At 35.0% G+C, this 24,004-nt stretch overlaps 4 protein-coding genes and 1 pseudogene across 5 annotated transcripts; 3 read left to right on the top strand and 2 right to left on the bottom strand.

The window, feature by feature from the left end:
* Positions 1-335: 335 nt before the first annotated feature.
* Positions 336-5,398, bottom strand: LOC123224783 (FACT complex subunit SSRP1). Of its 2 annotated transcripts, none has more exons than XM_044648497.1 (16): positions 5,243-5,398; positions 4,657-4,842; positions 4,230-4,335; positions 3,812-3,948; positions 3,551-3,634; positions 3,361-3,455; positions 3,102-3,210; positions 2,839-2,925; positions 2,667-2,759; positions 2,312-2,509; positions 2,080-2,225; positions 1,854-2,001; positions 1,392-1,490; positions 1,125-1,307; positions 793-871; positions 336-683 (listed from the first exon to the last, which is right to left on the bottom strand). In XM_044648497.1, the coding sequence occupies exons 1-16, from the start codon at positions 5,294-5,296 to the stop codon at positions 556-558; spliced, it is 1,932 nt and encodes a 643-aa protein (XP_044504432.1). In that variant the 5' UTR covers positions 5,297-5,398; the 3' UTR covers positions 336-555. The 2 variants fall into 2 exon arrangements, with proteins under 2 accessions (XP_044504432.1, XP_044504433.1); XM_044648498.1 differs by lacking the exon at positions 5,243-5,398 and adding an exon at positions 4,982-5,136.
* Positions 5,399-9,587: 4,189 nt separating this feature from the next.
* Positions 9,588-11,649, top strand: LOC123226371 (AP2-like ethylene-responsive transcription factor At1g16060). Its single transcript, XM_044650870.1, has 8 exons — positions 9,588-9,802; positions 9,911-9,993; positions 10,112-10,120; positions 10,219-10,307; positions 10,384-10,457; positions 10,546-10,596; positions 10,696-10,772; positions 10,889-11,649. The coding sequence occupies exons 1-8, from the start codon at positions 9,588-9,590 to the stop codon at positions 11,476-11,478; spliced, it is 1,188 nt and encodes a 395-aa protein (XP_044506805.1). The 3' UTR covers positions 11,479-11,649.
* An 849-nt stretch (positions 11,650-12,498) lies between these two features.
* LOC123226370 lies at positions 12,499-15,672 on the top strand (annotated as a pseudogene).
* A 934-nt stretch (positions 15,673-16,606) lies between these two features.
* Positions 16,607-18,708, top strand: LOC123225480 (anaphase-promoting complex subunit 11). Its single transcript, XM_044649438.1, has 4 exons — positions 16,607-16,716; positions 17,083-17,111; positions 17,868-17,986; positions 18,320-18,708. Exons 3-4 carry the CDS (start codon positions 17,929-17,931, stop codon positions 18,433-18,435), a joined length of 174 nt encoding a protein of 57 aa, XP_044505373.1. The 5' UTR covers positions 16,607-16,716; positions 17,083-17,111; positions 17,868-17,928; the 3' UTR covers positions 18,436-18,708.
* A 144-nt stretch (positions 18,709-18,852) lies between these two features.
* Positions 18,853-23,733, bottom strand: LOC123225478. Its single transcript, XM_044649436.1, has 8 exons — positions 23,431-23,733; positions 22,485-22,680; positions 22,288-22,385; positions 21,726-21,828; positions 21,302-21,519; positions 20,637-20,679; positions 20,269-20,522; positions 18,853-19,561 (listed from the first exon to the last, which is right to left on the bottom strand). The coding sequence occupies exons 1-8, from the start codon at positions 23,598-23,600 to the stop codon at positions 19,138-19,140; spliced, it is 1,506 nt and encodes a 501-aa protein (XP_044505371.1). The 5' UTR covers positions 23,601-23,733; the 3' UTR covers positions 18,853-19,137.
* Between the last annotated feature and the right edge of the window lie 271 nt (positions 23,734-24,004).

Genomic DNA, 24,004 nt, shown 5'->3' with positions numbered 1-24,004 from the left:
TGTTCTTTTTTTAAAAAAAAATTATAATTTGTTCCAAATTGGTGGAAAGGAATATAAGAGATAAGAATAATGAAAAGCCATGAAAAGAATTACATTCTCCCATCCAAGGTTTGATCCAAAGCATTTTTTTCACCCCTGAACACAATTCGCTCAAAATCTGACTTTTAAAATAAGACAGAATTTATAATTATAATAATTCCCTAGTATTAAACCTCTCTTTAATTTTTTTTTTTTTTCGGTTTTCTCCTTTCTCTTCCACCTTCCTCAATCCCCTCTTTCTCATCAAAAGTGACCCATGTCTCCACTGGCAGATGCAATTTCGAACTGCTGGCCAATAAAAACAAAATGAAACTTTTGTCTTTTTATTATCAAATTTCCGTTAACAAAATTGGATTTTAATTGGGAAAATGTGATATAAATGCATATATATATATATATATATATATATAGGTCTGACTTCCGGTTGGTGATGCCATAAAACCTAAAAACCTAAATCCCAGTTGCTCGCCAAGTCCTGAGATGATGATTTTGTGCTTCTTTCTGCATGAAACTTTTCTATGCACTGTCGGAGTCATTACCTGAATCAATATTCATTGGATCCTTCTTCATATATCCATCAATTTCATCCTTGTAACGCTTTTTATCAGCTCGAGCTTTGGCTTCATAGGGTTCTCTCTCCTCCGCTACAGACAGAAATATGCATCATGAGTAACACAGATAGATGACAAAGTGTTATAAGCAGGAAGTCTGTAAAGATGGAACTGCTAGCGACGTTAATCAATTCTTAAATACCTGTCATCTTTTTCCACTTATCTCCCAAAACTCTTCCGATATCAGTAAATGCAATTCCTGGATTACTTTTCTTTATATTCTGTAACAGCACAACAAAATCAGCAAATGAATTATTAAAAATCCTCATTCAAAATGCATCAATGTCAAACACTAACCATTACTCGAAAAAATGTTGAATAGATTTATAGATTTAATAGCTTAATGGGAAAATAGACCGACTGCTAGGTTCACATAATTCATCCTAGTATCCAAAAATTGTATTGGCATGTTTAACTTAACTGTGAATGTAAAAACCGTAGAACAGAGTTACAGGGTAGTATTACAAAACCCACCTCCCTTTCCATTTGTGAGAAGAACATGAAACCAGACATAGCCCTCTTTGGTGCATTTGGATCCTTCTTCTTTTTCTGCTTTTTCTTCTTTGAGCCGTCTTCATCTCCATCTCTGGATTTTTTCTTTGAGGTGGATGCCTTCAATGTTGACAGCTCTTTTTTTGGTTCCTTTTTGATAGGCTTCTGAAAGAAATGATTCATTTGATGTGAGATGGAGAATAAAACATGACAATAAATTTAAGGAAGTAAATGAAGACAACAACTTGCCTCTTTCTCTCCTTCGCTTTCACTAGCATCAGATTCCTCCTCCCCAGAATCATCAGTTGGCGACCCTCCATCATCCTTTTCAAGAACAAAGTCTTCATCCTGCATAATTTCAGTAAAATGTAGTAAAAATACATACTATTACATAGGATTTGCAGACAAGTGACAAATAAACATTGCCGTGGAGGTGTGGAAATCAAAACATATTATTTCAAGCAACAAAACCAGGAAGAGAAATAAAGAAAGAGAAGGGGGAAGGAAATATTTACAATCACATTCAGGATCCTAACCAATATAATAGAAAGGCTAAATTGAATATAAAAAGGTATGTTATAATTGGGGGAAAAAATGTAAGAACTTACTGATAAAGATGCAGGACAAACAGCTATTGATAAAAACTATGAACCCAACCACAATTGTGAGATAAATTCATCACCAAAGCTTGTAATCAATTGAAGAGTTTACCTCTTCGTCACTCTCATTACCACCAGCTTCATTTTTAATTCTCTCAAGATGTGGATCAACTGCATCATCATCCTCATCCTGTAGTACAGAAGCCACACCATCTGCAGTTTTAATGTCTCCGAGGTTCATAATTTTCAAGCCCTTCCCACTGCATAAAAATGTCCATATCAAAAATATGGACAGTCCAATGATAATCCATGTAAGAAGCTGAGAAACTCATGGTAACCTGATGAAGTCAAAGAGATTATGATATTCATTTCTCTGAATGTTGCGAAATAAATGTTCTTGCTCAGTTTTCAGTCTGATAAGAAGATCAAAGTAATGCATATTTGAGCCACCAGCAGTATGCCTCTCAAACTCCACATAGTCAATCTAGCAAGAAAAGTAGTTACAAAAGTTCAGGATCAATTTGATAGCAAGACATAATTGTCATCTGTTTGAGAGATTACAAGATGTACCTCCTCATGAAGGATAAGGGTAGGTGGTTTGGGTAGAAAAAAGAAGCTCTTCTCCAGGGGATACAACACACCATCTTCAGCTTTCAATGATGACTTAACCGCATAGCCATCTTGAGCACTACGGAATTTTCCTGGTTTAGTTACTTTAGCACCAGACAAACCACGCAATATCATAGTGAATACCTCATGGATGAGTCCCTGTTTGTTTAAAAATGTTAATCATATGCAGTTTACTTCACACACAAACTTACAAGCCCAGGTCCCAGTCACGTTTGTATAGATCTAAAGCAATAACAAAGCAGTACCAAAATGTAGCTCCAGACGCAAGAAATTGACTAACAAAAAGAGCAATTACCTTATATGATGGTTCTAGTTTGTCCTTATACTTTGAGTTCAAAAGATCTTCACTCAATGACAACTCGCTTTGAACCACATAATCAGTTTCAAACTGTGCGAATGAAAAACAAAATTATTACACTTAAACCAAGCCAAGAACTAGAAAAATCAACTGAATGAACCAAAAATACCTGCAAAACAATATGCGGGTACAATGTTTGACCTTTACGAATTGGTGGATCAAGAGTAACAACAACAAAGGTATGAGGCTGGTTAGACTGTTAAAACACAAAATAACTTCATGTCAATTTTGTGGATATATTATTGAACAACTACAGTGATTATATAAACAAATCAATATTTGTCTAAGTCAAAGGATTAAAGAAATATGAATGAATGACTGTCATCAGTGCTCTTGTACACATGCAAGCCAAAAGAATAGAATCAATTATACCTTTGGAAGTAAAAAGAGGCGGACAACACTGCTGTACTGGATCTTAAAGTCATTAGCCTGTCCTTGTAGCCGCAAGAATGAAAGATGAAGTTCAACACTATACCGACCCCTGAATAAATCATATACTCATCAGAAGAAAATGAAATGAACAACAACTAGAAAAGATCCACCTTATGAGGTGAAACTATAAATATAACTTCAAAAGGATTATTCAAATTGATGTTAGTGCACTGCTTTCACAATCTTAGTTTTATACTACCTTGGTGTGAGGATTGCAATGCCTTCAAATGTAACAACAGCTTCTTCACCTCCGGCTCCAACATCAGCCATTGACATAATTTTATCACGAAACACCTAACATACAGTTTATTGACCAAATCAGCAAACAATCAAAAGATTTTAACTGAGAAAAAAGGGAGAGGATAATAAATAACAAAAAACAAACTCACTTGAGCTGGTGGATGATTCTCATCACCAACAAATTGTGTGTTGGAATTAGGGATATAAAAACTTATCTCCATCAATGAATCTTTCTGTCATCAATAATAAACAAAAACATACTCAGAAATACAGTAGCATCTCTCCAGAAGAAGCTATCTTAATCAAATGAGCAGCTAGTTGTAAATATGTACAAATAAAGCCTGAATTTTGCTCCTTCTAGGTAGCTTCAGGACCATGAGCATCAAATATAGTTAAACTGCTGCACAGACCTCATTAGCTCCAGTTGTATCATCGACATGGAACTCCAGGATTACATCATTTTTTCCCTGAAGTTGTGTTTGTGAGACATCTGCTAGAGATACTTCAAATGCCTGCTTTTGGCCAACCATAAAAGTCAGCATGTTCCCTGCAGATAGTAAAAAAGGGTACACCATAAAACTAATTAACTGACTGACTGACAGGCAGGATAGCACACACTAGATAAGAAAGCATACAACCAAGAAAGTCAACTAACCCCATTAACACGAATGAAAAATGCAAATAGGAAGAAATAATAACTTAGGACAATATCATAAAGTTCATATATTACCATATCATATGATAAAAAAAGCACATGTAAGGAAGCATAAAATAAGAAGAATGACCATTAAAATTGAATGACTTGATGAACAAACAACAATCACTGACCATTTAAATCAACTTCTCCCCAATTACGACCACTGACAGAAAGCTGCTTTTCTTCCGGTGTTATACCGAAATTACTCTGGAAAAAATTGGTCGAACTTGCAACATCCTACAAGGCAATAACAGAAGCAGAAGGTAATGATCAACAAGTTGGATAATTCTTTGGAAGGTCATTTGAGTGAAGGAATTAGTCTCCACAATGAGTGGTACAGTATCCAGGAAAAGTCACAAATGCTAGTAAAAGACATGGTTCAAGAGAAGTTTCTTCCATAACACATAAGAAAATTCAAATTAACAATATCCATTTCCATTATTTATCAGAAATTTATAGTGTACATGTAACACTAAGAAAGATTTTGAACATGTCTAGTTCCAACTTCCAGAAAAAAGAAACTAATTAACATACAAAATCCAGAAAAGTTTGCCATACCTGGTCACGAAATCCAATGAATTTATAATACAACCCATCTTTGCTTCGAACACCAAGTTGGTTTGTCCTGGGGACTTTCATCCATGTAACCCCCGCAATATCAGCCTTGTCAAGTTCCACTGCTTTACCACCACCCTGCTTCTTCCATGCAATCCCCCCTGAGTAAATTTTAAGCTGGCCAGGATTCTGCATTTTCAAAGAATAGAACAATCATGATCAATGAAAAATAATCGAAGTACTATCATTTCTTCATTAGAGATTGAAATCCCTTCTAACGTAATTTACAAATAAATTTGATCACATAAAAAAGCGAAAAATTCCTAACCATCCGTTCAATATCCCTCACATTAAGATCTTAAAGGACAATTAAAGTTCCAATACTTCTCAATTTCTCAGAACAGACCCCATAATTAGGGTTTCGAATAACAGAGTCGATGAGCTAAACTTGAAAACAAAAAAATGCGCCGTTCGTGTGTGTGTGTATACATATAAAGTTAAATCAGGGAAGAAAATTGCAACATCGCACAAGAAAATGAAAATCTATAAAAAAAAAAAAAAAAAGAGAGAGAGAAAGATTGGAACGTACAGTGCCGCCACGGCCGCCCAGAGAGATGTTATTGAAGAGGTGACCGTCCGTCATTTTCTGCAAATTGAGTGATCAAATTGTGTTGTGCCTACTGAAAGACAAGGGCAGAGGGTAGGGTTTATATATATGTAAAAAGAGAGAGGCTGAAATGAGAAGCTTTGCTTTTATGGCGCCAAAATTTCAAAGATACGGTGCCGTTTTAAAAGTCCCACATTATGGATTTCTTTGATAAGTACTGTTAATCCCCCAATTGACAATTTTACCCCTCTGTTGATCCAATAGTACCATTTCTAAGACAATATTAACCTTGTATTGAATATTAAATACTAGAATTACCCTTCTACACACGATGTCGCTTGGGAAAATTATGATTTTGTCTTTATTGAATATCCTTGTATTAGAAACAATACTACTTGTACAAAATCCAAATACAAAAATGAGTCACATGTATTAATAAATTGGGTATTACCAAACACTTATTAAATGATATAATCATAATATGATTGATGAGTTAATTATTTATTTTATTTTTAATTATTAATCAAATGGCAATACATTAACATTAATGCTCTTTATTATTTATTTAATTAATTATAAAATATTATCATACATAATTTAAATAGTAATATCACATTACTTTCAATGTCAGTAATCTCAAATTCGTAAGTTTGAATTTTTGGTGGTGGTGACTTTTGGCATTTGGTTAGATATTAAATGATTATTTTGAAAATATATATTTTATGAAACTATATTACTTTATTTAGTCTTTGTCGATGAGAAAGCACGTCTAAGATATAAAAATGTGTTCGTTAGAGTTTTGTTAGTTGAAAACATTGTTGTTAGCGATCAGATATGGTAGACAAAGAGAGAAAGAAAATAAATCCTAAATTCGAAGGGGAAAAATATTACTTTTTAAAGTTAAAAAACTTAAAATAGAGATAAAATTATTAGTTTTTAAAATTTATAATAGAAAATATAATAAATTATATATTTTTTAATATTATTAATAAAATAATAATTTTATTTTTATTTTTTATTAAAAAATTTTAATTATAATTATTTATAAATAAATATTTAAATTTATTAAATCATGGATGAAAAATAGTCATTTGGCCCTGCAAATGTTTGAATGACATAAGTCAAACTTCTATAGTAAAATTTTCTATTTGGGGAGGCTCAAACCCAACAGTCAAAACAACGAAATTTGGATTTTATATTTAATTATTAAATAGGTAAAAAAATTTGAAATTTTTTTGTAATTGTAGTTCATTTGATATGAAATGTGCACCACATAATTTCATATCAGAATTTATATTTTCTCATTTTCCCAGAGCCAAAAGATTTATTTCCACGTAAAGTCTAGTCTAGTCAATTGATAAAGTATTAACAACTAATTTTGATGAACTTAATTACCTATTTATCATTTATTTGGTTAATTATTTTTTGTTAGTTTAATGATAAAATTTTTTATTTTTTTCTTAATAAGTGTGTGTATTATATGATAAGATGATTTTAAATTATATACATATTTATATACTCAAAATAAGTATACGTAAAATTACTCAATTGCAAAACCCAAAAAATTACCATTAAAAGTAAATTTAATACAAATATAAATGGAATCATATAAGCGTCCACCGGCTTTTGTTGAATCTTTGGTGATAAATGAATATTGAGAGAGACTGAGACAAGATTGAAAAGGGTTTCTTCCAAATTCTCAATCAGTTCAAGAATTGAAAGATTGAAAGAATTGGGGATGGATCAGTTTACAATAACAAAAGCTGTTTTCTTGGAAGAAGAGGAAGAAGAAGAAGAAACTGTATATGCATAGTCAGATTTATCTGAGGCTTAGGGAAGAAGAAGAAGCATGTATATATCACCATCATTTAAATTTAATTAAATGATAATGATGACACTTTTTTTCATATTAATTAATTATTAGTCTCACACATTTAAAAAATTAATTATTTTAATAATAAAAATCTAATTTATAATAGTAATTTATATAAATAAACTTTTAATATAAACACATAGATGATCTTTCTCACCCTTATCTCAGATGGAATTTTTTAACCAAAGCGATAGATAAATGGGTTTTAGATTTTTAGAAATTAATTTATGAGACTTTGTTAATAAAATAAACTTTTGATTGGAATAAATCTTTTGGCCTTTTTCCAATGAAAAACATTGATACGTTTGATTTAAAAAATTAAATTTGAGTTTTTTAGAATTTATAATAATGTTTTTAAATTTATTTAAATTTATATACGGTATTATTGTCAGGTTAATGACTAGATAATTATTATTATTGTTAAAATATATAATGTCTTTAAAATAATAAACATAAATTTGGCTATTTTGAGCCAAAGAATGTATTCGGGCTGAATCCACTCCTCAGTATTTCCTGATGCATGAGATAAACCACATTAAAGAACAACTGCTTCTGGCTGCTTACTTCAATTCACATTCCACCAGCATTTCTTGTAAACTTCTCCTGGAAACAATTTTAAATCACACCCCGCAAGCGGGTTGCAACATGAATATTACCAAAATATGCGCAGATTCCTTAGTAAAACTCGCCATTGGAGGCAACAAACTCCATCGATGCCCACATCACAGACTGAGCAAACTGAACCGGCATAACGGATCCAAATAACAACCATGATTTAACCTGAACGAGGTGGCAAATTCGAGGAATCATATCACATTGGAGTTTAGCATATTGCCTGTTTACAACAAGCAATATGATGTATGGATCTTTGCTTTTATCAGAAAAAAAAAAAAAATCTGGAGCATTTTTCTTGACAGGGTACTTGTGCACGCCCAAGTTCTCGTATTGTAGTGACCCGAAAATTGTAAAGGGTTATCTGAATTTAAAAAGTGCTAATCTGAAAGTTAGATTTTCAAAGAGATATGTGGGTATGGTAGATATACTCATACAACTCAACTACTTCTAGATATAGTAGCAACTATCTACAGTAAAACAAGTATGACTTCAAGAACATGCAAACTGTAAGTAAATATAGTGTGAGGCTCCCAAAGATCCCAAGACAGAGAGAACAAAAATTATTTTCTCTTCGTCTTGTAGTCTTTTTTATCTCCATCATTGGAATTTTCACATAAATACTATTCTTGTGTTTGAGTATTTGGTTATTTTGCTAATTATTTTGTTTGGGCTCCCATTGCAAAAGTCCGTAGGCAATGGAGCCGGAACGGTCGCCGGAGATTTCAAAACCAAACCCTAAGGTGAAACTGCCATTTTTTAAAACTTAGGCTGAGAAAAAATTTTAGTTTTTAAAGTTTAGGGGGGTAAAATTAGGTTCTATTTTAGTTTATTTTTAATATTATAGTGAAAATGACGATTTTACCCTTATCACCGTTAAAATTTTGTTAAATCTAACCGTCTATGAGTGGGTGTTTGGTGTTTCCATAGTTAAAAGATGAAAACTTGAGAAAACATCAAACCTTGGGTGAGAAATAGTCGTTCGGCCTAATAAGTATGACTTCTCTTAGTCGCTTAAGGCACCACACAAATGCACATGGATCTAGTTGCTAGGTTCGAGGCAAGAGCCCAGCGCCCTGGTGAGCGAACAAAGGGCAGAGGACAATACTCCTAGGTCCGTATTTAACATTTCTCTTAAAAATAAAAATATAGTAGAATTATCTTAAAATTAAGAATTTTATTATATAAATATATTATTTTTTTATCTATAAATGTAACAATTCACTAACAGATATATTTATTATAATAACATATGTAAAGAGATAATTGAAGTAATATTGATTGGTGAATGTAACTCTACTTTGGATAAATCAAAATATATTATTATTGCAAAAAAAAAAAAAAAAAATTTGCTTGTTTTGTATTATCAAAGCACAGAGTGAGCTATTATCAAATACTATTTCCCTAACTCAAAGGTTGCAAAAAGCATATTTGATGAAAAGGTCTCAACAGAAAATAACATTAGTGTTATGATTTGGAACAATTGAGGACCATTTTTCACCTGGTTTTTGCAATTTTAATTCATTTCAATGGACAATATTGGTGCTTTTGAAATGGCAGAACCCCATTGTTTTAATCATGTATACGAGACCAAGGAGCCTGGATCTTTGGGGAAGAAAACAGAATGTGGACACTAAAAATTTGTTTCCACATTGTAAATTTGTCTGCAGCCTGCCTTGTGCCCATCGCCCTCTTTGTTCTAACTTGCAGACAGTTGCAGGCTCAAACAAAACAACAATGAGGCCAAAAGAAAGACAGATGCCCCATATATATCTACACATTCTGTTACCCCTCTCGGGTCAAGACACCAGTTCAAGCAAATAACTAACTCTAGACATGAAAATGGTGATGGTGAAGAGTGAAGAAAACCAAGTGAGGCGCCGTGCATACTTGCCTGGAGAAAATGAAGTTCAGGCTGCGCGATGTGTGAAAAGAAGGCGAAGAGATCATGCTGTAGCAGCTTCACTTGGTTTTGATGATGCCAACCAAAGTCTGCAACAAAATAGCACTGCAGCCACCACAGTGAAAAGAAGTTCAAAGTTCCGTGGGGTCAGCAGGTAAAATTATAAACAAGCTGTATATGATGAGTTCTGTGACACCTTTCTTGATCTTGTGTATGAATTATTTGCTCACTGATCAAGCTTTTCAATCTGGGAAATGAATAGGCATCGCTGGACTGGCCGATATGAAGCTCACTTGTGGGATAAGCTCTCTTGGAATGTCACTCAGAAGAAGAAAGGGAAACAAGGCAGATAATAAATACTTCATCATAGCTTCTCTTATTCTTCTTCCCTATATTTCAATCTGACCAGATTTTGTGTTTTTCTCTTCTGCTTTGTGCCCTGGAATCAATCTGGACTCAACAGTTTACATTGGTAAGAACTTTGATGCCTCTTCTACTAAACATCGAAGTTCAAGTTCTTTTCTGGGGAGAATTGTGGAGAAAATTGACATCTTTTTCTGAATTTATCAGGTGCTTATGATGAAGAAGAAGCTGCTGCAAGAGCATATGATTTAGCTGCACTTAAGTATTGGGGCAGATCAACTTTCACAAATTTTCCGGTACCAATCCGAAGGTCTTGTTCTTATGCAAACTCTGAAAAAGATTCATGAAATCTAACATAAATACTTTTAACAGATATCAGATTATGAGAAGGAAATTGAGATCATGAAAACTGTTAGCAAAGAGGAGTACTTGGCTTTTTTAAGAAGGTAATCATATTTCTGATATACAGATTGTTTCTAGGTTCCATGACTATCTGTTTCTCTAATTAACAGTTTCTGTTCTTCCTTATCGCAGAAAGAGCAGTGGCTTCTCAAGAGGTGTATCGAAATATCGAGAAGTTGCAAGGTGAATTTCTTGAAAATTTGATCATCTTGAAGCTTATTGAATGTTTCTGATTTAGAGCAAAGCCTAAAAGATCTCTCTGGTGAAATTGATTCTATGCAAACACCATCATAATGGAAGATGGGAAGCAAGGATAGGGAGAGTTTTCGGGAACAAGTACCTCTACCTTGACACTTACAGTAAGTCGCTATATAGACAGTTTTGTATTAATATCTCAAGTCATTTGAAATATTTATACATATCTAACATTTCTGTCATGCTTTATAAACGTGAAATTTTTATTGAATCATTACAGGTACTCAAGAAGAGGCTGCTTGTGCTTATGACATTGCAGCAATTGAGTACAGAGGGATCCATGCTGTGACCAATTTCGATTTGAGCACTTATATCAGATGGCTAAAACCTGGAACAACAAACATGCTGGCTGCTGGTGCTCATGACTTGAACACAGTCACAGAACCACAACCAGTTCCATCACCAACCAGTTACATTCCAAATGAGGACTCAAAAATCTCACTTTCAAACTCCAATCCATTCACATCAGACTACTTGACCTCCCCACCAAAGCAAGAACAATGCACCTTCCAAGCCAGAACTTCTTCCAACTCATCAAGCAACAACAAGTCTTCAACCCCAACTGCGCTCAGCCTCCTCCTGAGATCTTCTGTATTCAGAGACTTGGTGCAGAAGAATTCAAACATGTCTTCAGAGGATCAGGAGTCTGATGGGGAGGAAACAAAGAACCAACAAGCAGGGTCAGGCAGTGATGATGATGATGAGTTTGGTGGGATATTATATGAGGGAACTGAAGACGTCCCTTTCATTTATTCAACCAATAGAGACCATAGCATAGACTTTCAAGAAAGACAACCCTTCATGTTGTGATCAAGCAAGAAGAGATAGCTCCTCTACAAAGCTGCAACCTAAATCCCATACTCTAAACCCTCTCAAAATTAAGATATGTTTTTGGCTTTTCAGTGGTTATGTAAATAGTTTTTGCAGTGTTTAGTTTGTAAGATTTTTCCTTTTTTTTCATCAAGAGCCTTTTGTATGAATATGTGTAATGATATACAATTATCAAATGCCTCAATGAATAAATGCAAGTATATACCAATGTTTTTAGATTGGGATAAGATTAAATTAAATAGTTAGATTGATTAAATGGATTGATGACATCGATGATACAATGATAACTATGTTAATTAGATAATATTATACAATAAATTTTTTCAGCTTAATGATATTTGTGCCTAATCACAAACCTAACTAAAACCTAGATTCGGTAAAATTGTTTCATCCTCAACAAGGGGTTTAGTCATGCTGGCGGTCCAATCCAACCAATGGAAATTTAAGTATTTTGTAGTTGTTTTTAACAGATTTACAAGTTCTCACATATTCATCTGAAGCAGGGGGGAAAATGACTCATTTGATATGCAATTCAATTAAAAAAGATTTAGTTTACCGGGACTGTTTTAAGGTTAGGTTAGGATTAAGAATTGATTCAACTCAAATTTAATTTAAATTTATGATATTTAATTTTAGTTTAAGTTTAATTTAACATATTAATAAATAATAGTGTAAGAAAAAATATAATGAACCTTTAAAAAAAAAAATGCTGATGTAATAATATTGATAAATCCTCAAAATCAAATCAAACTGTCAAATTGGATTTTTAGCTCAAATTTAACTCCTTTCAGACAAACAGATTTTTGAATTTAAACAGTTTCAGCTCAAATTCAACCCTCGATTGGACATATTTTTCTTATTTTTGATAGTTACTAGTTAGGCAGGATTTTTTATTATTTAAATTTCTTAACATAAGTGTCCTACTAAAGGATTTCTTTGCAAAGTACACCCTGAAGTATCTTCAGGTCTTTGACATTAGATTCAAAGCAATGCGCGTAAACAGTTTCTTGGATCCTAACCCAACCACCACTTGACGGACAAAATGACCACCTTCCTCCTCCTCCATCTCTTCCTGTCTCCGCCGTATACTCCGCCACTCCGATCCCGGGCCTCGACACTTTCCTTACCCACCACGCCTGCCTCGACCCTCACTTCACCAATGACTCTTTCAACTCCCTGCCGCCCGCCCTCAAATCTTCCCTCTCCAACTCCAACACTCTCCTCTCTCCTTTCCCTCTCCGTTCCAGTCTCCCTCCAAGTCAGACTCGTGGGCCCTGTCTCCACTTTCCCATCCTCGGCTCCCTCCCTCCTCCAATCCTGCTTGTCAGCCGCCCACGCCTCCTCCCGCTTCCATTCTCTCTCAATTTCTCACTCCCCCCACGTTGACATCTCGCTTTCCCCTTTGCTCTCGTCGCGCCTGTCGCAGACCCCTTGAAGCCTTCTTGGCTTCTTCGATCTCACCGCTTCGGCATGCGCTTGTTCCCGTTGTGTGCGAGTCCATTGATGAAATAATTAAGCAGGATTTTGAGAAGGAGAGAGGGGGAAATGGGTTTTGTATTTACTTGCTTTCTTTGGGGTCGATGGGGAAGCGTTATGCTTACAGTTACAGTCATGGGGATTCGTCGCCGGGGTTTACAAAGTGTTTAGGGAGTATTTGGGTTGGGAAAGAGAGGTATATATGGGTTGATCTCGGCGCCGGACCGGTGGATTATGGGCCAGCTTTGTCCGGTGATGGGGTTTTGGCACAAGGGGAGTTTCATCCTTTTGCCGCGTTTCATGGTTGTCCCAAGTCGCAAAGGGCGCTGTTTGCTGATCTAGCTTCGCTTGTTTGGAGAGCTTATCAGGTAGGCTGTTTTTAAGTGTTTGAATATTACTAGGTCTCTCAAATGAGTAGTCTTTTATGTAGCATTGTTGTGTAAATGATGAGCTAATGTAGTTATTATATGGCAATGCTACATAGCAAGATACTCTACTTGAGCCCAAGTGTAATTTGGTATGCATCATTTAGTGTATTTTAGGATTGTTAAATTGTGTTGTTTTTATGTGTAGAATATCAGGTTTTAACTGTTTGAATAATGTTACTTGTCGATGTCCTGTATGATGATTGTCACCGGCGATGGGAAATTGAGGATAATAATATATGGACTAAGTTTTTTTTTTTTTTTAAGTTTGTTGATTTGTAGTGATTTTATGTGTTTATTGAACGTTTTTAGTTGTTGTGTTGGTTTTTGTTTCAGATGCTTGTTGTGCCTTCTTCGAGGATTCCTGTGTCTTTTGAGTACTCATTGATTGTTCAGTTTATTCATGTGTATGGTTCTGAGAGTGGAGCGGATTCAGGTGGTTTGGATTGGAAATCAGTTGAGAGGACATTTATGGATGAGGTTAATGAGGCTGGGTTGTTGTTGGGAGATCAGTCTTTGAGTTTCAAGAATTTTAAGGTGAATTTCGCAGAGTGTTCGATTTGTTCCTATGCAATTACAAAGTCGATTAATTCTTATACCTTGAGGTTTTTGTTTGATAATTACACATTAATTGTGAGTGAGTATCTGGACTCGAAGAAATTGCATCGTATATTGTCTGATTCGGCTGAGGAGCTTAGGAGGGTGGCTGGGATCCCTGAGGAAGATTTTGGGAGGGTTCTTCCTGTTTATGTCTTTGATCTGGACTATAATATGCTGTTATTGCTTGATCGATATCGTCAATCTGTTGCCTTTAGAGATATGGTTATTGTGGTGAGGACAAAGAATTCTCAAACCGTGAGTGATTATAGCTGTAATGGTCAACATGTGTTTACTCATACAAGAGAGCTAGAGCAGCCTCTTGTTGGTTCAATTCTGGAGAGTATGTGGGGAGTGTCGCCTACCCATTTGTCATGGAGCCCAACGCATAATAATACATTAGTTGATTACACATGGAGTGTTGGGCAGACACCGTTTGGGCCCTTCTCAGAGATTTCATCATTGTCTTTTGAACAAAAGGATGCAGCTCAGAGAAATGTTCTTCTGACCGCATTGAATTATAGTATATCGAGTGCTATTGATGTTCAAGTACATCAATAGATTTCATCTTTAGCTGCTTATGGTGGGGACAGAAAACTTCTTAAACAAAAGCGGTATGTTGAGTCTGTACAGAGGTGGAACTTGTTAAAGTACAAGATTGACAAGGCAGTCTCTGCTTTGTCACATTTGGATTTTGAGATGGCATTGTATTACTTGAGGTCGACAGATCACGACCTGTATACCATGCACTCTCTCATGTACCATGCATCTGATGAACTGCAAGCATCGCTTGTTTGTTTCAAGGACCCACCAGTTCCATGGGGTTCAGTCTCAATGACTGCTGTGGGCTTCCTTGCTCTTTGTTATGTTTATGCAAAAAGAGAGAAATTCTTTAGAAACAAGCGAAAGCAGTTTTGATACTCTAGAAGAACAAAAACTTGTACCATCCGAACTCAAAAACCGCATGCTTTTACTTGACAGAGTTAACTGTCTGAAATCAGACTTGCACAAAACTTTTTACTGCAGCTCAAGCTGGTATTTGACTCTGCTGCAAGCCTTTTCAATAGGGCTTCTTAATATCTGTCAGGTGTGTTTTGTAAGTTAATGAATTGCCAGATGAATCTTACTAGAATGAAATTCAGTGGAATGAATTTTGTAGTAGTTGGATTGCATCTTTTCTTCTTTCCTCTTACTGAAAGCATCTTTAAGAAGTGTTGACCATTCATTAGCTCCGGCAATTTGTTTATTTTGACTATTACATAATGGGTCAGTCTGGCTTGCAATTTGCTTCATTCCAGGTTTGCAGGCTGCAAATGAGAACTTCGTAACTGCTACTGGTGTTGACATCCATGTAGTTCTTTGATCGCAGAGCAAAAATGTCGCTGGTGTGCTGCAAATAGTTGTGAAACGATTATATTGAGATTTAGTGGCAATGTAAGGGTGGATTGAAGTTGAGCCAAGGCTGAACAGGGACAGCTTGAGTTCAACTAATTCAAAATGCTCAGCTTAAAGTTGAGCTCAATTCGATTGAGTTGGTCGCGCAATGTTAGAGAAGAAGATTCATTAGTGAGGCAAGCTCTATTGTAGTGACATTGATCTCAAGCTGAACTCGAGATTAATGAGCTGAAACTTTTGTTCGAGTTTAGCTTATCTAAGTCGAATCGGATTGCATCCACCCCTAAGGGCATGTCACTAGTTTTCATAATAGTATTCAATTTCATTGAAGCTTCCAATTATTATAAAGAAAATTGGGTCATTGAGGTTGTAACCAAATGGTTGAACTTGAATCTCACAAATACATCTCATTTGCAAAATTTGGACATAAAAATAAGGCGAAAAGACTTATTCTCATCAAGGATTAGTCTTTTTCAAAACTTTCACCGCTTAAATTATAAAAATTTAAATATTCATTTATCATTGAACTTCTTTTAAATTTTATTATTTGCATAAAAAATAAAAATGTCATTTAATAATTTTATTCAAAGAAATAAAATTTTTTTTTTTTTATCTTAGTTTTAAAAAATTAATAATTTCACCTTTAGTTTAGTTTTAAAAAGTTGTTTTTTACCCCCTATTTAGGGTTTCTATATTTTATAATTAATAGTTACTCCCTCAAAGTTAAAAAAAAAAATCATTTATACCCTTAAAAAATACATTCTCCCTTTCAATAACCATTTTTGTTAATAATTTATTCTAACATGTCGTCAACTTTACCATCGATATTTTTTTTCTTTTTAATGCACAGAAATCAAATCTAATTGAAATGATCGAATGATGTTACACAAATCTATGTAACAAATACGAGCTACTCAAATTTAAGTTCAAATAGATATGAAAGATTAAGTTCTAGTATACCCAAATTGAGTCAAAGATTAATATGTTCTTTACCCAAATTGGAACATCAGTTTGTATCTTGAATTGGGCCTTCTTTCGGCTCAATAATTCAGCCCCAGGACAGTGGACAGTGGTGGATTAAAATGTCACCTGAGGAAAAGTAGTTAAACATATAATACCTTTCAAAATCACCGATTACAGTTCTCCCCAGCCTTTTAATCATCTCAAATTCCCCCTCTTCAAAAGCTTAAACGCACTCTTCTGAGCAGAGTGAGAAACACCAGTAAACAATCAACGACTTGAAGAGAAGAGCAAGAAGGCATTTGGGTTAAAATTCGGACTTGAGAAGAAGGTCGGATTCGTCTTAAAAAAAGAAGAGAACAAGGTCAGTGACGTGGCGTTAGTAATCAACATGGGTTTTTCAATTTTCGGATTCGTATTTTAGATTTCTTGAGTTTCGGGTATGCGATAAAATGGGTTTTTTTTTTTTGTTAGACATCAAAGTTTTAGATGTTTTTTAAAAAGTGGTGGGAAACCTTTTTCCGGCTATAGGTTTCCGGAGCCGGAAAAGGGTTTCTGAGAGAAATTTATGGGACTGGTTACTAACTTCATCCCGTTCTCCCAGTAAATGCGGCAATTTTGTTTGTTAGGGCTGTAAATTTCTTCCCTTGTCGAAGCATTTTCTCCCTGCTTTTAATGAATAATGTTTTTAATCTTTATGTGAATCGTGATAAAAATTTTGTTATTGCAGGACACACAAAATGAAAGTCAAGATCTTGCGTATCCTTTTACTGGTTTTCTACTCTGTAGTAGCTCAAATTTTATTCTCCTGTGGGTTTATGCAACTGGGGTGGGACCCATTGATGGGCTGTGATCAGTTCATCAAGATCCTGGATCATACTTTTACTGTAGAAGAAACTATAGAGATTTATGTATAATGAATATAGTGTGTTGAGGTGAATCTAAGGCTAAGGGTTGGCTCGAACAAGCAGAAAGTAGCCCTAATTTGAGTCTGAGTCAGACTCAGTAATACTTTATTAAATTTCACTTGCAAAATATGAACTTTTAGCCCCTTTATTTATTATTTTTGTAAGTGTTTATCCTTAACCTGGTTTCTTTTTGAACTTGTGTCGGGCTTTAAACAGAGTATGTTCTCTTCATCTCAAGTATATCTTTGATATTTCAATTCAGCATTGATGTATTGGAATGAATTTGTTATGTAACTGTATCAGCAAAACAAGTCTCATACACATTGAATTGAGGCTGGATGAAACTATTCATGTTCTAAATAATTTACCACCATGGTTCTAAAACCCAAGCCGGACTGGCATGGTTCTAAAACCCAGACCAGACTAGCCAGTTCAATTGGTCTAATTGGGAGTTGTGGCCTGTCTAGTTTGAGTCAAGTTTTATTTAAGTATTTGCTATTATGCCAAGATAAGCCTAAACCAACCCCTTGACTGTGTCTGAAAATATTGTCCACAACCTTCTCTTTTGCATGCTGAAATTATGTGTTCCTTGTATGATTCTTTTTAGGTGGCATGCTGTTGCTTCATGGACATGGGATGCACAAGATGAAACTTGTGGTATATGTAGGATGGCTTTTGATGGTTGCTGCCCTGATTGTAAACTCCCTGGTGATGATTGCCCATTGAGTAAGTAGATAACTTTTGTTGCTACTTCAACTATCTCATGTAAATAAAATTATATGTACGAACATATGTGATTTTTTACTTCTTTTTTTTTCCTCATTTTAGAATAAATTAATCCCATGATATTATGTTAGTTTGTATGGAAATAGTAAGAAATGTTCGTATATATATCTTTACTCGATTATGGTATCAATCTAGTGACATTGTTAAATCAGTATCAAAAATTTAAGGTTTAAATTCCGATTAAAGGGAATGACTGAATTCGTTTTTTTTTTCATGTATTAAAAGGATTTGTGATAAAAGGACTAAGAAGCTGTATTGACTATTATGTTGCAGTTTGGGGTGCCTGCAACCATGCTTTCCATCTTCATTGCATCTTGAAATGGGTGAATTCACAAACTCCTCAAGCACACTGTCCCATGTGCAGAAGAGAATGGCAGTTCAAAGGATGAAAGATTCAGCTTGATTCAGCTCATTGCTTTCTTCCTGACTAGTTGAAAATTCGATTCAGTTTCAAATGAAGAAAGGTTTTGGATTTCTGTCTTTCCTACTCTGCGATCAGTTCAGGTGTCTTTGTTTCTCCTCAAGCGTGTAGCTATGAGTTATAAGCATCTGTTTTTCTTATTACACTGGCATGAAGAATCAGGATTCTTTTTTAAGTAGAAGACTGTCATTGTATATTGTATTTCGTTTTCAGGTTTTAATAGACTGAAAATTACATACCATTTGCCTTGTTATTATTCACAAAAACATTAATACATTTCTCTCTAGTATCGAAATAACATGTAACACTACAAAAGAGTATAAATACACGGGTACAATTTAATACAAACGAATGTTTTTAGAGTCAAACTAAACGTTGACATTGTGAAAACGTCAGTCCAATATAACTAATGATAGGACCAGTGAACCGTTTATATAAATATTCAAAATAATTTTACATAATTGATCAATAAACATAAAACCCAAATTGCATTAAAATAAAAATAAACTTGATCTATGCAATCACAAAATTTTAAAATTTTCTTACAAACTGCAAAAGATAGCTTAAATTACAAAAAAAAAAAAAAAAGGAATAGACCAAACATGGTGCGGGCTGATGGTTCTTTCCCCACTTATATAAAGAGGGAGACTCCTATTGACAAGGTAAACCGTCAGTCAAACTGCAATGCGGCAGGGATCCGGTGAGTATCACCATAATAGGGAGGTTCCCAGAACTTTGAATCATGCTGATCTTCATCTTTGGAAATAGGGCAAGCAGCATGTGAAAAATCACAGAACTTTATGTCTCCACCATGTATACTATAAGTAGCAGTTGCAATACGACATCCATTAACAGCCAACGCTGAGCACCCTATGACTGTTTTCGAGTCCTCTAAAGAACAACAGAGCAACGAATTCGTTTGCGTACCAGTGTCAGTCTCCCAAATATTGACATGCAAATCCTCTGGCCCTGCTGTTACTACTTTGTATGGATCCATGTGTAAATGCGTTACCGGACCTGTGTGTCCATCCAACTCTGCTACTGGTTCTAGTTTCAGAGTCTCCCGGCTTCTCCTTATATCCCAAAGCAATGCCCTGCATTAAGAGCACTTGTTATTGTCAGATAAAATTAAGACCGACTAAAAACAATCGTGGTATGGAAGAATATTTTCAGAATACTGTTGAACAAAATTTTCATGGACTGACCATTACAAAGTCTCCAAAGACCTATATCAGTTCTGCAATGTAATTCTATTTGTCTGACAGAAATCTTATGTTTATTAGAACATGAATAAAGTAGTAAAACAATACAGATTGACATCAAATGTCCTAGGAAAATAGGTGAATACATTGCATTTGAATGTATTTTGAGTTGGCTTGATTCAAGCCAAGACCGAATATGGGCTAACTCAAGCTTGACTCGAATTCATAATGGCCAAAACAAGTTCGAGCTCATTTAAGCTGGCCAAAGATGTTGTCAAGGATCGTCTGTGGGATGACTAGTGTCACCGATGGGATGAATAGTGTCGCCAGTGAGCTGAAGAGTATCACTAGAGAAGATTCAAGCTAAAACTTCAGCTAGAATTTAGCTTGAATTGAGTCAAACATCGAGCCAAGTGAAGCTGGCACAATTCGTATCCAGCCCTAATTCAAGTATCTCCATTCATAGGCTTTAGTTGGAGATAATAAAATTATAACAAGGACTAAATGGTATTCAAGTACAACCCTTAACTTAACTATCAACTACATATCATATAAACGAACAGAAGACAACAAATCCCATTTCCCAGAGTAAGTCTTACTTGTCAATTCCGCCAGTGCAGATCAAGGATTTTGAAGGTAACATAGCAAAGGATAGTAATTTTGGTTGATCGATTGTTGCAGTGATGACCTTTTGCATTGTCCTCAAATCAATAGTAACAACAGAAGAACCAGCAGCAACATAAAGCAATGATTCATGGCATTTCATGGCCACAGGTGTACCAGTTACAGAAGCCATTCCCACACAGCATGAAGAACGAACTGCAGATGATGTGGATGTATCCCAAACCCTCACCTATAGAAACAAAATGCAGTTTCTTTTAAGCTGAATACCATAAAGGCATCCTAAGTAAAAGCACATTAAGAAAATTAAGAGACATTGTAAAGCAATTCATAAAGGAAACAATACCTTAGAATCTCTTGAAATGCTCACCAAAAGAGGGGTCCTATGCCTGGATGAAATACAACAGAAGATGAGTTAATAGCCTGCGAATCACAAGAGACTTGAATAACTTTAGGGAGCTAAGCACAGACAACAAAAAGTTCCAGTGTTCTCATGCAATAGAGCATGAAATGTATGAGTTAATAGCCACTTTATTGTAATAGTTTAAAGTTTGCTAGTGATACACAAGTGATTGGCTCAATTCCCCAACTGTGTAAGGAAGAACTTAAATACTGGATGGTATAATTTAACTATTCAACTTTTTGGTAAGGGTCTGTCAATTTAAACTTGTGCAGGTCTCTACAATCATAAATGCAATCCAGTGGTTTTTACTAATTCAACTATGTCAAATTTAGGCCATAAAGAAATGTATAATAAGATTTGTCAAAATGAAGCAAATTACAAATGAAATTCTGTCAAGTTCATCTTTTACACATTGTCAAGATAGATTTTGATATATCAATGATTTCTTTCATACATGAATCAGCAGAACACATCAATTCATACGGCATAAAATTCTACGGCTAAATATTCAGAAGTCCAGGCTATTAAAACCTAAGAGATTCAAACTTTCTAGTTTCAACATGAGAAAATTTAGCCACTATAACCTCATTTATGAAACCACATCGTACCCGGCAACCGACATTAATTTAACTGGTTTTTCATGCCCATAAAGTGTAGCCTTTAAAGCATGTTGACCTCGTTTTCCACCTGAGTTAAGAGCCCAAAGGCGGACAGTACCATCTTCTCCACCACTTGCCAACAGTCTGCTGCCAGCATCACCTAGCAAATTATCCGATAAGGTGGACACTGGACCATTATGACCTTTAAAACATCGTTGGACGGAGCCCTACAGTCATGAGACACATTCAAGAGGTTGAAAACAGTTATAAAAAAATTATAGTTTGACATTTTATTCATGTTCCTGCAACAAAATTATAAAAATCGGAAAAAGATTAATATCAGAAATTATATATGTTGTTGTATGTGATTCATGCAGCAAAACAAGCATGGTTTTTTATGAGCCAATTAACTGAACAACCATAATTCACACACCTTCCGCCATATGCGAATGGAGTGGTCACAACTGGAGGTTACCAAGACATTTTCTTTCCTTCTTGCACCGCGAAGTAAAGAGGTATCATCAAGGACAAACAGTCTGCAGATTATCCATCATACATCAGAAAACAATCTTCATTTCTTCATATCTGTTTACTAAATAAAGCCTGTATTTACTAAAGGCCACAAAGCTGCCAACCTTGCATGAAATGAATACACATTCATGTTTACCATGTAAAAAATAAGATATTTACAATGATTTATGCTTGATTTCTGGTTTAGTATCTTGATTGCACAGTAGGGTATTAAGTATATCAAAGAAGTACGTGCAAAACAAATATCCAACTAAAAGACAATAAAAATAATTTTTTTCAGAACTATTTAAGAGTTACAAACAGAACAAAAATTAATATATTAAAAGTGGTGTGCTTTGAAGTTTCAATATGAGTCCATGAATTAGTTAAAAAAGATATTGAAAGAAGTAACAGACTAACTAATAAACAGTGGCAGTGAGTGAATGTGCAACATACGTAAGAGGAAATACAACAAATGATCTCACCTCATGCAAGTAATCCTAGCATGATGGTCAAGTCGCGCCCCAGGAGAGTCTCCTTCGGTAGGATAGTTTTCAATGAAAATCGTTTGTACGGAAGGACCCTAATCAAACATATCAACCAAAGTTCAATTAACAATGGATGAGGAAACAATTTCATCATCCTCTATCAGATGAAAACAGAGCATAAAACAAATTAATACCTGTGAACAGAAAATATTACTTTTGTCCATTAGCATATGATCAAAAGGTTTTGGTGCAATAAAGTAGTGGTGGGAAACCCAGGGATCCACAAATTGGAACTGATGCAATGCTTTATGCCTTGCTAAATATGCTTCCCTGCCTCCCAAAGCTTTTAAAGGGCCAGAGAGTAATTCTGGGGTGGAAGGCCACTGTTCCCTATAAAATCAGAAAGAAAATCTTAGCTATAGTAACATAAAATTTTCTCATAAATACAATCCTCAAAAATCTAAATTTTAGATAGATAAATGATAAAAAAATGCAAATATCATAGCGATGATACAGTTTGTGTGTCGCCAAATTCTTCCCTTCTCTGACAATCAAATTGAAATGAGAAAATTCAGTCTCCTTCACTAGTGTTATCGGATGGCACCTTAGGTGAAACAATCATGCGGAGGCAGATTCAAGCCAAGCCAAGCCCAAACATGGGTCTGTTCGAGTTTGGCTCGAATCTGGAACAGTGAGTTTGGATTCAAGCTCGGACTGGCTTGAATGGTAAACAGAGACATCAGGGAAAAGACAAATTGCCAGAAAAGATGAAGAAGAATAATTGGAAAAAATAAAATGGTCGTAGAGGAAGAGTTAAGGTCAAGAATCGTGACAAGCCCTCGAACTCAAGCTGAGCTGCAGAGGCGAAGCTTCAGCTCAAGTTCAGCTCATTCGAGCAAACATGGATTCGTGCCCGAATACACTATTGATAAGTTAATTATGCAGTTTTAACCACACTTGTAAGCTAGACTACTGGTAATTGATTTGAAGCAACGTTACTGAAAGATATACACAAATTTCTAATTTTGATTATATCGTCTACTTCTTCACACAAAAAAAAGATATAAGCTTTCAACACTGTTATTGATCGCGGGGATCAATTATGAGGTTTCTAATAAATTAGAAAAATAGAGAGAGAACCTGAAGAGCCGAAGCCAGATGGCGTCAGAATAAGCAGTTTTGCGGAGAGATTTACAGGAGAGGGCCAAGTTTGATATGTCTCGTAGGTTGAGGTAGGAGGCACAGTGAGCCAGCGCGTCCTCGTCCAAGTCCGTGATTTTCGTCTGCTCCGCCGACGACGTCTCCGCCATGGTTTGATTTGATTGTAATAGTTAGTGAATTCAATTTTAATTTTCTAGATTTTAAACTAAACTGCGGCGTAAGGGACATGATCCCACACTCATGCGTTTCTGGAGTCCATGTCAGCCCATGGCTGGATGTGTGTATACCCTGTGTTGACACGGATTTGAATTAAAATTAAAAAAAAAAAAACTTCAAATTAAACTCAAATTATGTTTAAAAAATTAATTTTATATTCTATCAAAATCAATTTAAATTCAAGAATTTAATATATTTATTAAACTAAATTCAATTTTTAACTTAAACTTTAGATCATTTGATTTAAATTCTACTAACTTGAATTAATTCAAACTCTAACCGACGGTTGATGTGTAGAGTGCAGATTTCAGTTCTTCCATTAAAAAAATAATAATAA

Source organism: Mangifera indica, chromosome 9, assembly GCF_011075055.1.
Source record: "Mangifera indica cultivar Alphonso chromosome 9, CATAS_Mindica_2.1, whole genome shotgun sequence".
NCBI lineage: Eukaryota > Viridiplantae > Streptophyta > Magnoliopsida > Sapindales > Anacardiaceae > Mangifera > Mangifera indica.
Note: the sequence above shows the minus strand (reverse complement) of the source record. Positions and strands in the feature narration are given on the sequence as shown.